The 12,604-nt window shown below is 42.8% G+C and overlaps 1 protein-coding gene across 1 annotated transcript; it reads left to right on the top strand.

Annotated features, from left to right (window-relative positions):
* The first annotated feature begins 265 nt into the window (after positions 1-265).
* NEFM (neurofilament medium) lies at positions 266-11,202 on the top strand. Its single transcript, XM_002914440.4, has 3 exons — positions 266-7,249; positions 7,945-8,069; positions 9,332-11,202. Exons 1-3 carry the CDS (start codon positions 6,170-6,172, stop codon positions 10,716-10,718), a joined length of 2,592 nt encoding a protein of 863 aa, XP_002914486.2. The 5' UTR covers positions 266-6,169; the 3' UTR covers positions 10,719-11,202.
* Positions 11,203-12,604: the final 1,402 nt, after the last annotated feature.

Raw genomic sequence — 12,604 nt, 5'->3', positions numbered from 1 at the left:
TAGATTCATATCTCAACTCCACAATTGCCTAGCTGTGTGTGGTACTTAGCCTCTCTGTGCCTACACGCTCAATTAATTGCTTTTTCAACAAAATTGAGATAATAGTAGTGTCACCTGGGACACCTGGGTGGCTCAGTTGGTTGAACATCTAACTCTTGGTTTCGGCTCAGGGTACGATCTCAGAATCCTGGGATCAAGACCCTTTCGGGGCTCTGTGTTCAGCAGGGTGTCTGCTTGTGATTCTCTCCCTCTTCCTCTGCCCCTCCCCCCAACTCTCTCTCTCAAATGAATTAAAAAAATCTTTAAAAAATAATAAATAATAGCATCACCTCAGAGGGTTTTTGTGATGGTTAAATGAGTCTTGGCACAGTGCTCAACACTTAGTCAGCACTTTAGAATACCAATTATTGTTATTGAGATTACTAGTATCTGCTTACTTTTAATTTTTTTTCATGCTGATGGAGCCTGGATTGGATATACTAAGAACGTTTTTTTTGTTTGTTTGTTTGTTTTATATTAGCCATAGTATCAAAAATGTGAATTCTGGTCCTGGCTCCACCACTTACCAGGCGTGTGGCCTTGGACAAGTCTCTTAATGGATTCCACCAACTATAAAATGGGAAAAGTAATTTGTGTTCTACCCTATCTACCCCCATCTGTCCCCACCCCATGCTCATTCCAGATGAGATAACAAAGTTTTGTTTTGTTTCTTTCATGTAAAGCGTTATTCACATATAAAATCTGATGGTGGTGACGATAATGATGATGATGACTTTGGGATTCAGGGAATCATTAAGTGTAAAATAATACAGTATTCAGGTCTGACTAGGCCAGATTATGGGGCACCACTTCTGACTGTCAAATCACGGCCTTCAACTTCACGATGGCACTCCTCTCAATGAACAAGGAGAGAGAAAGGCAGACAGAAAGAAAGACAGAGAGACGGAAATTAATACTCAGACCCAATTAGATATTCCTGATCCATTATCATTACTATATTATAGTTATTATTATGTTATCATTCTTGATCTACAGGGCCCATAAAAGTGTTGGGTTTTTTTTAAGAGGAAATTAAAAATCAAGTATTTGACTAGCAGCCAAGTTGCCTGGCATAAAATACCACATTCCTTCCTCTAAAATAGCAAATTACAAATTAAAACATATTTATTTTACAAAGAAGGGTATGGAATTATATAAACAGAAAGACCCCATCAATATTTAAATTACAGGGGAAAAGCTAGCATAAAATACTTAAGGTATTATTTCTCTGCACTTTGCAGATTTCTACACTTAAGTATTTGTTAACTTCAACCCAAAAAGTGAGTAAAAGCATTCTAAAATACATGATGCTCTTGGCAATTGCAGTGAAGAGAGAAGGAGATGATAGTGTGCCCATTTTCTGAGGATTATGAAAGAATACCGCTTTTGAGAATCACTGGAGATTGTGAAGGAAGAACCAGTCCTGGACCGATGAAGCTTCATTATTAGGTGGGGCATCTTTCTGACTTTGTTTTATATCCCTGGGTTCAGCTCTGCTCAGAAATTTAGTCCAAAGATAATAGATCATTGGTCTGCTCTCCTTTTACAAAGCTCATTTTAATTAAAAGTTTCTAATAAAAGAATTATGTCTCTTGCTAAGCCTTGGTAAGCTTGGGATAAAATATGCCATAAATATTACATGGCTGCACTGGTGCAAGGTCATGTGCAATGCAGGGCTTGAAAAATACAAGTGCATGACATTCGCTTTACAGGTAAAGCCAACGTGTCGAATTTTTAAAATGCTGGAAATTAATACAGTAGTTTTATTTTGCATCTATTGAACTTTATTTTTAGAATCACTTTTAGCAAGGATACCTTAAATACTTTTTAAAAATTCTAAGTCCTCCTCCTCTGGCTTCCACAGGACTGATTCTCAGTGGTGGGGTGAAGGCATTACACAGCAAAAAAACTCAGCAAGCTACCTTAAAGCTGAAGCTAAATCTTTCCCCCATAAAATATGAAATTTCTAGATATAGAATTTGGAGACTGATTAAGCTTATATTTGGAACAATTTAAAGATGTAAAATGTTTTTAATTTTTTTAATACTTCAATTAACTCTGCATTAAAACTGACAGACACAGAAGGCAATATAAAATGAGTAACAATATTTGGCAAGGGAAACAAACACCATTTCGGGGTCTAATGTTAGAAAAAGGACGCTATGGTTCAATGGGCTTGTTTTAATTAAAGACAATAGGGGCATGTATATCCCAATTTTCCTGACAGGAAACAATCTTTTTCCCCTGAGGATATTTTTATTTTGCTTTGGACATCTGAAATAAAAAAAATCAAAATCAAAGCTGCTTCTGAAGTTTGACATCCCAAGGCTCAAGAAGAAAGAATTATTATAGTTCTCATTTTCCTTATGTTCTCCCTCCAGGGTACTCAGTCCCTACCTTCCTACACCAACAATGTCTTAAATAATTAGAAAAGGACAATTTTTTAAACAATTATTCATCATGAGTTCAAGAATCAGATCCTAGGCAAAATGATCAAGTTCAAGACATCGCAGTAGGTTGGAAGAAAGTACAGATGATCTTATTAATCTTAGATAGATTCAGCCTACCATTCTGACGGTGGTATCTTCCATCCAGAGCATCTTGCTTGCTGCTCCATTCCCACATCCCATCCTCCTTGTATTTTTGTCTTTCAAAAAGTATTCTTTTAAGTGTAAGGAAATACAGGAAGAAGGAAGAAAATACTCAATTCCTCATTTTTCTAACCTTATTTTTTGATTCAGTGAATAAACCCTATGCAAAGGATATTTCTCCCATTATCATTAGATAAGACCTCAGGATAGCTATCTCTTAACTACAAAGTTAATCTTTGCACTTTACCTACTGAAGGAACACATAGCATGCTCTGTATTTCCCTATGAAGTGATTCAAAACACACGGTAGTTTATGATACAACAATCTAGAGACAATTTAATTAAAAATGTCTTACTTTAAATCAGATCTGTAATTTCCCTATTTAGGATAAATTATAAAAGTATCACAGTCAAACTCAAAAGTATTGTAAATTCAGATAAATCCTCATGCTTTTTCCTCTCTTGTTAATATTTTCAGAAGATTCTGTAGCCTTAGTGTCATTAGGGTAAAAAATGCAAAACTTTACATTTCTTTCTATGGCAAATGTGAGTGTGGTAAATGTTCTTTAAAAATATCAAAGAAGGAAAAATTAATATTACAGCTTTCTTTAAAAAGTTTCTATACTAAATTCACTGATAAGCATAACCTTCAAATCACCTTCAGAAAGAGTGATTAAAGTAAAAAGTCTAATATAAAATAAAACATTTCAGTCAACGTGAAATTGGACCAATCATTTTTTAAGCCATGGGAACTTTTTTCCCTGAATGAAGTGACTGATATAATTCTCTGGGTTATCCTGTTGTGACCAGACTGAACAATACTTCATGTGACACCAAAGTTGCAATTATAAGCTATAGTCACTAACTGGATTTAGCCTGAGTAATTGGCCAGTATTTTGTTTGTACGCAACGCTTTCCTCCTCCTGTAACCAGTTGGAACCTTAACAATTTCTGAGCTAGTTTAAATACAAGGCAAAACAGGCTAATTGTGAAGTTAGACGTGTGTTTCCTTGTAAATGTCTCTCTGCAGAGTCATCTCATTTTTAAAACCCTGAAGGAAACTAACAGCAGCAGCCTGCCTGTTAACCATTTGCTCTCACTGCAGAAAGTCCTTCCAGCGCAAATGCAACATGAAACTCCCAAGGGCTTTTTAAATTTTTTAATAAAAGCAGAAAGTAATAAGTAACGAAGGCATAATTACTGCATAATTAGCATTTGGCCTTATCTGATGTCATCTTTCCAACCTGGAGATTGGCAGTACTTTACAGAAGGGCAGAAAATTGTCTTTCTCTTTTCCTTTATTTATCTATCAGAAACCAGAAAATCTCCCCTTTTTTTCCAATATTCACAAGTCAATCCCCTGATTCCGTCAATCTGCCTTTCCCAACAGCTCAAGACATGGGCTCTCCTTGCCTGAAAGATAACCTGTCACTCAGCAAATTAGAACATCCTTCCCCCACACAGCCTGCAATGCTGCAGTTTCACCTTAATGAGCTAAAAGTAACTCCCTAAATTAACCCCTTCTATTTTAAAATACAAATGGGCCAAGAGATCTCATGAAAATAAAAAAAAAATCTCTAGAAACTTACTGATTGACATCACCACGTCACTTTAAAAAAAAAAACAAAACCACAAGACCTAAAGAAAGTGTGCTGTGGAAGGAAAATATTTAAGTCTGGGGTGTCTACTTTTCCCAAGCAGTGGTTCTTCTCAGCCATACCAAGTGTTTCTCATGCACGCATTTTTGCCCATGGCCCCAGCAAACTCGGTCATTAGTCTTACACTCTGTTCTTCGCTTTGTCTTTCAGGATTCTGAACTTTTCTACCTTAAATTACCCCAAAGTACTATGTAAAATAAAGGGGCATTTTACCAGTTAACAGTGCACCAGACATCAGGAAGTCTATGTAGAGTCCTTATTGAATTAAACGTTAAAAGATATGGAAAATCTGTATCAAATCAGTCATTAATATCTAACTAGGAAAATATATTTTAAATGGAGGAAAAAAAATATCTGGTTTAATTCAAGGTTGTGGTGAATCTGTTTGGCAACTTTTAAATTAATTTTAAATTAATTCAGGTGCTTTTCGATCACTGCAGTTACATACAGGGTATACTGAACAGAATGATGACAAAGCAATTGTTTGTGTTCAAACTTCTCACACACTATATTCCCCTGGACTTTTCACCTAAGCAGTTTTCAAATTCCCCTTTCCAAGGAATATTTGACCTTCAAATTTCATTCCCTGTATCTCTTGATTTCTTGCATCTATCATAGGTCAGAAAACTCAACTTGGGCTACAAGTACATTATTTCTGTTACCTGACTATAATGAATTTTAGTTGTTTTCAAAATCTGCAATCGGTTCATTGTGCCAACTCTGCATTGCAGAGAAATCTTAGTGTTCGATTCCAGCTTGGCTCCTGCAAACAGAGTCACTACAAACAGGCTTTAACTGTATTTACTCGAGAAGAGGGGGAAGGAAACCCCCGCCAACCTGACAGGCTCAGCTGGGTAACAAGCCCCCAGGGCAGCGGAGTCTCCCGGCTCTCGCGCCTGGGCGCTGTCCTTGGTGCTGCCGGCGCCATAGCGAGCACAAGCGCCTTACCTTCTGCCCCTGCGGAAGCTGCGGACGTCCCCCAAACGTTAAGCAGAATGTAGCGCCACATCCCACTTTTAATACAAATAACTACCCAGGCCCATCCTCTTTGTCCCCTTCCCGAAGCCTTCAGGCCGACTGTTCTTCAAAGTCTTTTTGTTTTTTTCTTCTAGGCCCAACTCTGGGCTTGCGCTCATCTCGGACTGCTTTAAAAGGAGGAGTGGGGGAAGGGGAGGTAGGCGAGGGGAAATGAGGATGGGGGAGGGGAGGAAAGTAGGGGGAGGGGAGGAAGGAGTAGAGGACTAGAAAAGGATGGGAAGAAAAAGGCCTTGGAGTAAGGGGTTCAGAGAGAAGGGCGGAGTGAGTGGGACTAAAGAAGGCTAAAATTGGGAAAGCGAAGAGATGACCAAATGAAGGGAAAGAGATTCAGCACAGAAGATGGGTAAAGGAAAAAAGTAATGGAGAACGGGCAAAAGAAAAAAAAAAAAAAGCCGCAGGTATAAGAAAAGAACAAGGTGGCCAGGGGCTCGGGAGAAAAGCTGCCCGAAAGGCAGAAGAGTGACTAGACAAAGAAAGGGCGTTGGGTGAATACTCGCACCGAGAGTTTAAAATGCAATCCGAAGGCGAAGAGAAACGGAGAGAGGGGCCTTGAGGGGCGACAAGTGGTCTGGGACCACAGGAGAGTTGGGGGGAGGGGCAGGCACCCCGCAGCAAAGTCCTGGGTCCGATGCGGCGTGGGCCCACGTGGAGCGAGCGCTGAATCACTGCTAGGCTGTCTTTACCCCCCTCATCTCCCCCGGCCCGGTGCCCGCAGTCCCCGCCTCCTCGGCCGCCGCCTCCACGGGGCGGGGCCCTGGCCCGGGACCAGCTGCCGCGGCTATAAATGGGCTGCGGCGAGACCAGCAGAACGCTGTGACAGCCACACACCCCGAGGCCTCCAAGATGAGCTACACGTTGGACTCGCTGGGCAACCCGTCCGCCTACCGGCGGGTCACCGAGACCCGCTCGAGCTTCAGCCGCGTCAGTGGCTCCCCATCCAGCGGCTTCCGCTCGCAGTCGTGGTCCCGCGGCTCGCCCAGCACCGTGTCCTCCTCCTACAAGCGCAGCGCGCTTGGCCCGCGCCTCACCTACAGCTCGGCCATGCTCAGCTCTGCCGAGAGCAGCCTCGATTTCAGCCAGTCCTCGTCGCTGCTCAACGGGGGCTCTGGGCCGGGCGGCGACTACAAGCTGTCCCGCTCCAACGAAAAGGAGCAGTTGCAGGGGCTGAACGACCGCTTCGCTGGATACATCGAGAAAGTGCACTACCTGGAGCAGCAGAACAAGGAGATCGAGGCGGAGATCCAGGCGCTGCGGCAGAAGCAGGCCTCGCACGCCCAGCTGGGCGACGCGTACGACCAGGAGATCCGCGAGCTGCGCGCCACCCTCGAGCTGGTGAATCACGAGAAGGCTCAGGTGCAGCTGGACTCGGATCACCTGGAGGAAGACATCCACCGGCTCAAGGAGCGGTTCGAGGAGGAGGCACGGCTGCGCGACGACACCGAGGCGGCCATCCGCGCGCTGCGCAAAGACATCGAGGAGGCGTCGCTGGTCAAGGTGGAGTTGGACAAGAAGGTGCAGTCGCTGCAGGATGAGGTGGCCTTCCTGCGGAGCAATCACGAGGAGGAGGTGGCCGACCTGTTGGCCCAGATCCAGGCGTCGCACATCACGGTGGAGCGCAAAGACTACCTGAAGACAGACATCTCGTCGGCTCTGAAGGAGATCCGCTCCCAGCTCGAATGCCACTCCGACCAGAACATGCACCAGGCGGAAGAGTGGTTTAAGTGCCGCTACGCCAAGCTCACGGAGGCAGCCGAGCAAAACAAGGAGGCCATCCGATCCGCCAAGGAAGAGATCGCCGAGTACCGGCGCCAGCTGCAGTCCAAGAGCATCGAGCTCGAGTCAGTGCGCGGTACCAAGGAGTCCCTGGAGCGGCAGCTCAGCGACATCGAGGAGCGCCATAACCACGACCTCAGCAGCTACCAGGTAGGAACCGCGGCTGCGCGGCCAGCCTGCGCCAGCGCCAGCGCCGCGCGCCCCCGACACTCAGGCACGCGACCCGGCGCGCTCTCCGCCGCGCTCCCTGGTGGCCGGTGGCCAGTGCGCGCGCGCGACGCCGAGCAAGTTAGATGCGCAAAGCGTCCCCGCCCCACTCCATCCTTCTCCACTCCTCCTCCACCCACCATCTCCAGCTCCTAAGAGCTCTGACCTTTAGGAAACGTGCTTTTTTCCTCGGGAGGTCTAGTTTTACAGTAGAGGGTACACATTTGAGCAGTTGACCGAGCAGCAAGTTTAGGATAGCTTGTGCAGAAACTCATATATTCTCAACTTTTACGGTCGTGATCAGAACTCTTAAAATTGGCTTCAGCCCAAAAGGCTCAGATGAGAAGGGCGAGGTCGGCCGAGGGGTTTTCCCAAACACGTTTGTTTCCTGCTGAGACGAGTTCTAGATCCACTGGTCTCCATGCATGGTGTGCCCAGAAAATCTCATATTGTCTAATTGCTCCTGTTTGTTTATTTGACAGTTCCTCCGTGTTTTTTTTTCTGTTTTTATTTTTGTTTTAGGGGGCTGGAAGCTACAGGGTTTACAGAACTGGAAGGAAATGGGGGGAGGGGTTAGTAAATGGTTTGCGAAAGAAGTTGCTGTTGGAAGCATGAGTCTATGGCTGTGTCTATTTCAGGACACCATCCAACAGTTGGAAAATGAGCTCCGGGGCACAAAGTGGGAAATGGCTCGTCATTTGCGAGAATACCAGGACCTCCTCAACGTCAAGATGGCTCTGGATATTGAGATCGCTGCGTACAGGTACCGCTGTCACTACCGACTGGGCAGAAATACTTACCGCACTGCAGAGGCTGTTTTGGCAGAACCCCATCACTTAAGTTAAAGCAAGCAGGTGGCAGGGATCTTAAATCAGTGCCTGGCTTTCTTTCTTAATTAAAAAAAAATTATTCTAAAGAATTGTAAATCTGGCTTTACCACTCTACACAGCTTTAAAAGAGTAAACATTAGTTAAAATAAGTATTTAAATAAAATGTTTTGAGGGATGGCACTGATTGATTTCAGTGCTTGTGATTATGCTTAAACTTTTAGTGAAAAATGTTTTCCAACTGTTTGAAACAAAAACAGAATTTTAGTTTTTAATATTTCATATAGTGGTTTCAGCTTTTCAACTTTATAATGTCAAGGACAAATTCCAGGACATTCAATTTCTCTGTTACAGCTTACTATTGCCATCATCTGGCTGAGAACAGCCATAGAGTGATGGGATGGATATGTATACATATATTAGATAGAATATATTATAAATATTTGATAGAATAGAGAGAAAATATGTGTATTCTGTTCTATTTAGATTTATATCTACAGACCTAGATACACAACCAGAGAGAGAGAAAAAAAAAAAAAGATTATAGGTGTGCTAACTGATGTCACCTTACTGATGACTAAGTTCATAGGAGAAAATCCTTGACTAAACACTTTTTCTACTACCAAAAGGTCATCATCATAACATTTCAGGAATAAATTGCACTCAGAGCTACCTCTCTTTTCAGGAAAGCTGAATAATTATATCAAATAGACAGTTTATGATTAAAATTGCAGACCAATTTATAACTTGATATACCCCAAATACTGATGCACACTAAACAGTTTTCTAGATTTGCTGACCGTTATATTTGCTAAAAGAAATTTAGTGTACATCCTGAAAGTCCAAATGTCCAAGAAGTTCACTAAGGTTTTTATGGCCATGACAGAGCTTTTCAGCATATTCATGGTGCAGCAAATAGACTGCGGCAGAGCTGAGATTTGGTGGCTGGGTGTGTTAGTGGACTATTGGGTGTGGTCAGTTACTGCAGCAGGTGATTGGCTGGTGGTCCATGAGAATCTCTGGTTATGACACTGTAGACCAGTGAAATGATAGCAGGTATTACATTAGCTTGACATAATCTTTTGTTTATGTGATTCTATTTGTTGAAAGATATCTGCTGCATTACCTATCACATAATGAAACTCATAAGGCCACTGAGATTTTAATTATGACTTGTCTTTTTTGATTCGGTCCTTAGAAAACTACTGGAGGGTGAAGAGACCAGATTTAGCACATTTGCAGGAAGCATCACTGGGCCGCTGTATACACACCGACAGCCCACAGTCACAATATCCAGTAAGATTCAGAAAACCAAGGTAGAGGCTCCTAAGCTAAAGGTCCAACACAAATTTGTTGAGGAGATCATAGAGGAAACCAAAGTGGAAGATGAGAAATCAGAAATGGAAGATGCCTTGACAGCCATTACAGAGGAATTGGCCGTGTCCATGAAAGAAGAGAAGGAAGAAGAGGCAGAAGAGAAGGAAGAGGCAGGGGCTGAGGAAGAAGTCATAGCTGCCAAAAAGTCTCCAGAGAAAGCGGCTGCGCCTGAACTTAAAGAGGAAGAAGAAGGAGAAAAGGAGGAAGAGGAAGGCCAAGAGGAAGAAGAGGAGGAAGAGGAGGGTGCTAAATCAGACCAAGCTGAAGAAGGAGGATCCGAGAAGGAAGGTTCTAGTGAAAAAGAGGAAGGTGAACAGGAAGAAGAAGGAGAGATAGAGGCCGAAGGTGAAGGAGAAGCTGAAGCTAAGGATGAAAAGAAAACTGAAGAGAAGCGTGAAGAGGTGGCTCCCAAGGAGGAGCCGGTGGCAGAAGCCAAGGCAGAAAAGCCAGAGAAGGCCAAGTCTCCAGTGCCCAAATCCCCAGTGGAAGAGGTGAAACCAAAAGCAGAAGCTGGAGCTGAGAAAGCCGAGCAGAAAAAAGAAGAAGAGAAAGTGGAGGAAGAAAAGAAAGAAGAAGTAAAGGAATCCCCCAAGGAAGAGAAGGTGGAGAAAAAGGAGGAGAAGCCGAAAGAAGTGCCGGAGAAGAAGAAGGCAGAGTCCCCAGTAAAAGAGGAAGTGGTGGAGGAGGTGAGCACTGTCACCAAATCTGTAAAGGTGATCTTGGAGAAAGATGTCAAAGAGGAGAAGCCACAGCCTCAGGAGAAGGAGAAAGAGAAGGAGAAGGAGAAGGTGGAAGAGGAGGGGGGAAGTGAGGAGGAAGGTGGTGATCAGGCTTCCAAGGAATCCAGGAAGGAAGACATAGCGGTAAATGGGGAGGTGGAAGGAAAGGAGGAAGAGCAGGAAACTAAAGAGAAAGGCAGTGGGGGAGAAGAGGAGAAAGGGGTTGTCACCAATGGGCTAGACTTGAGCCCAGCAGATGAAAAGAAGGGGGGAGACAGAAGTGAGGAAAAAGTGGTGGTGACCAAAAAGATAGAAAAAATCACCAGTGAGGGGGGCGATGGTGCTACCAAATACATCACCAAATCTGTAACCGTCACTCAAAAGGTGGAAGAGCATGAAGAGACCTTTGAGGAGAAGCTAGTGTCTACCAAAAAGGTAGAGAAGGTCACTTCACACGCCATAGTAAAGGAAGTCACCCAGAGTGACTAATATTTGAGTCCATTGCAAAAGGTTAAGCCATATGACAATTTTAATATGCATGTGATTGACAGCTTCAAAACAGAACGGGTTCTCCCATGGGGGCTCCAGACATTGTATTTACTTTGTGCAATATGAGGGAACTGCATGCAAGCTCAGGGTGCTCCCTCCTCAGTCTTTGGGTGATTCAAATGCATGATATTGTATGTACCTGGGGAATTGGCCAATTTCCTAAGCTGTTGGAAAGGGGGCACTTGTGGGGAGGGATGTCTTGAGATGTATTATGCAAAGAATCAACTGAGCCAAAAATAATAAATGAAACACAGAACTCTCTTAGCCTTAAGAAAGCTATATATGAATAATTATGTTTACCTCACTGGTGCATTGAAAAAGGACTTTTGTTCATGGGAGAACCTCGTTGACATGCACAGTTTGCAACCTTTCGTTGATTGATGTTAAATGTCACAGCAGTACTTGCTCAATAAAGGTCATATTGGAAACATAGTTGATTGCATGGTGTCCTGTCATTTCAAAGTGAAATACCCAGTACCTGACCCTTTCTTTTCCTACTGTAGATTATTTGGTTGGGGGGGGGCGGGTTATAAGTGACCTGCATTTCTTATCATTATTTCCCTAAGGGGGATCACTGAGAAAGCATAATCGCCGAAAACAGTTTCAGGTGTCAAAATCTTTATGTAGCCCAACGTTCACCTCAACATTTTAAACACATATTTTTGAAATAAAAATTAAAGCATCAGGTAAAAAAAGCAAGATTCATGGGGTAAACGTCTTCAATTTCCAAATGTTTGACCCCAAACCAATACTCAGAGAACCTGAAAGTGAGAGGGACGACAGTAGAGTCATAACTTGTTTCTTGGAGTTCTGACACAAAGGAAATCATGGCATTTATAACAATATGTCCAGAAAAAGCAGGACTGAAAACATTAACAGTCCTAACAAGAAATATCACACACACACACACACTCCTTTTCTGCAACACTGATTCTTGATTTAGTTGACAAAGGTGTATACTTTTGGTGTTTTACTAATTGGGGAAAAATAATGTCAAAAATAAAATACTTCACTCAGAAAAAAACGGTTTTCTCTGATATAGGCAAAGAAGAAGTGTTTTTAGATTTGGAAAAAAAAAAAAGCCTGATCTTGAACAAGGAAATAATACCACTCCCTTTTCAAAATGTATCTGTTCCAGACCTTTAAGACCATTACTAATTTATTAATTAATATATTGTTTCAAGTCCATATTTTTCATATTGATCAAATCATCCCAATAATATAATCCTCAATGCTCTTTTTAATAGCTTTTCCAGATACCCCAATTTTAATTCCTAAATGCACCCAGGAAGCTCATTGCTAATATCAATATTTTCAATGATGTTTCCCATCATTAGCCATTTGCCAATCCTCACAATTTTTGCTGTATCTGCATATCATTTGCACAGTGTATTTAACATTTTCCTTTACAAACTCATGTTTAATGTTAAAACACTAATTTTTCTGAAGCAATAATATCTATGACATTCATGGTAAAAGAATTTTTAAATATAATCAGCAAAAACTTGCTACATAGAATTGAAAAAAAAGAGCATATTGAAAAATTCAGGACAACTCCTAGGTTGGAAGGATGAGCAGAAGAGGTGGGTGCTGGGAAGACCAGCTTAGACAGCCCCAGGACTGGAGGCAGCTGGAATCATCATGCAGTCACAGGGCTGACTAAACTCAAAACTTGTATCACTCCGTTGGAAGGTTAGAAACACAGCATACATTTGTCCCATGCCTTGGTGAGCAGCACAAGAAGCATCCTGATTAACAGTCCCACCAAGACTGGCACCCATGGTGCAGCAGCATTTCCCCAGGGAAGAGTCTGGGAGCTCTTATAT

The sequence above is a fragment of the Ailuropoda melanoleuca genome, chromosome 5, assembly GCF_002007445.2.
Source record: "Ailuropoda melanoleuca isolate Jingjing chromosome 5, ASM200744v2, whole genome shotgun sequence".
Taxonomy (NCBI): domain Eukaryota; kingdom Metazoa; phylum Chordata; class Mammalia; order Carnivora; family Ursidae; genus Ailuropoda; species Ailuropoda melanoleuca.
The sequence above is the reverse complement of the archived record's forward strand: the minus strand, read 5'-3'. Positions and strand labels throughout refer to the sequence as shown.

Coding starts and splice junctions, on each gene's coding strand:
- NEFM (XM_002914440.4), top strand. CDS start 6,170: ATGAGCTACACGTTGGACTCGCTGGGCAACCCGTCCGCCTACCGGCGG. Junction 7,250..7,944: donor ACGACCTCAGCAGCTACCAG/GTAGGAACCGCG, acceptor TGTCTATTTCAG/GACACCATCCAACAGTTGGA. Junction 8,070..9,331: donor ATTGAGATCGCTGCGTACAG/GTACCGCTGTCA, acceptor TTCGGTCCTTAG/AAAACTACTGGAGGGTGAAG.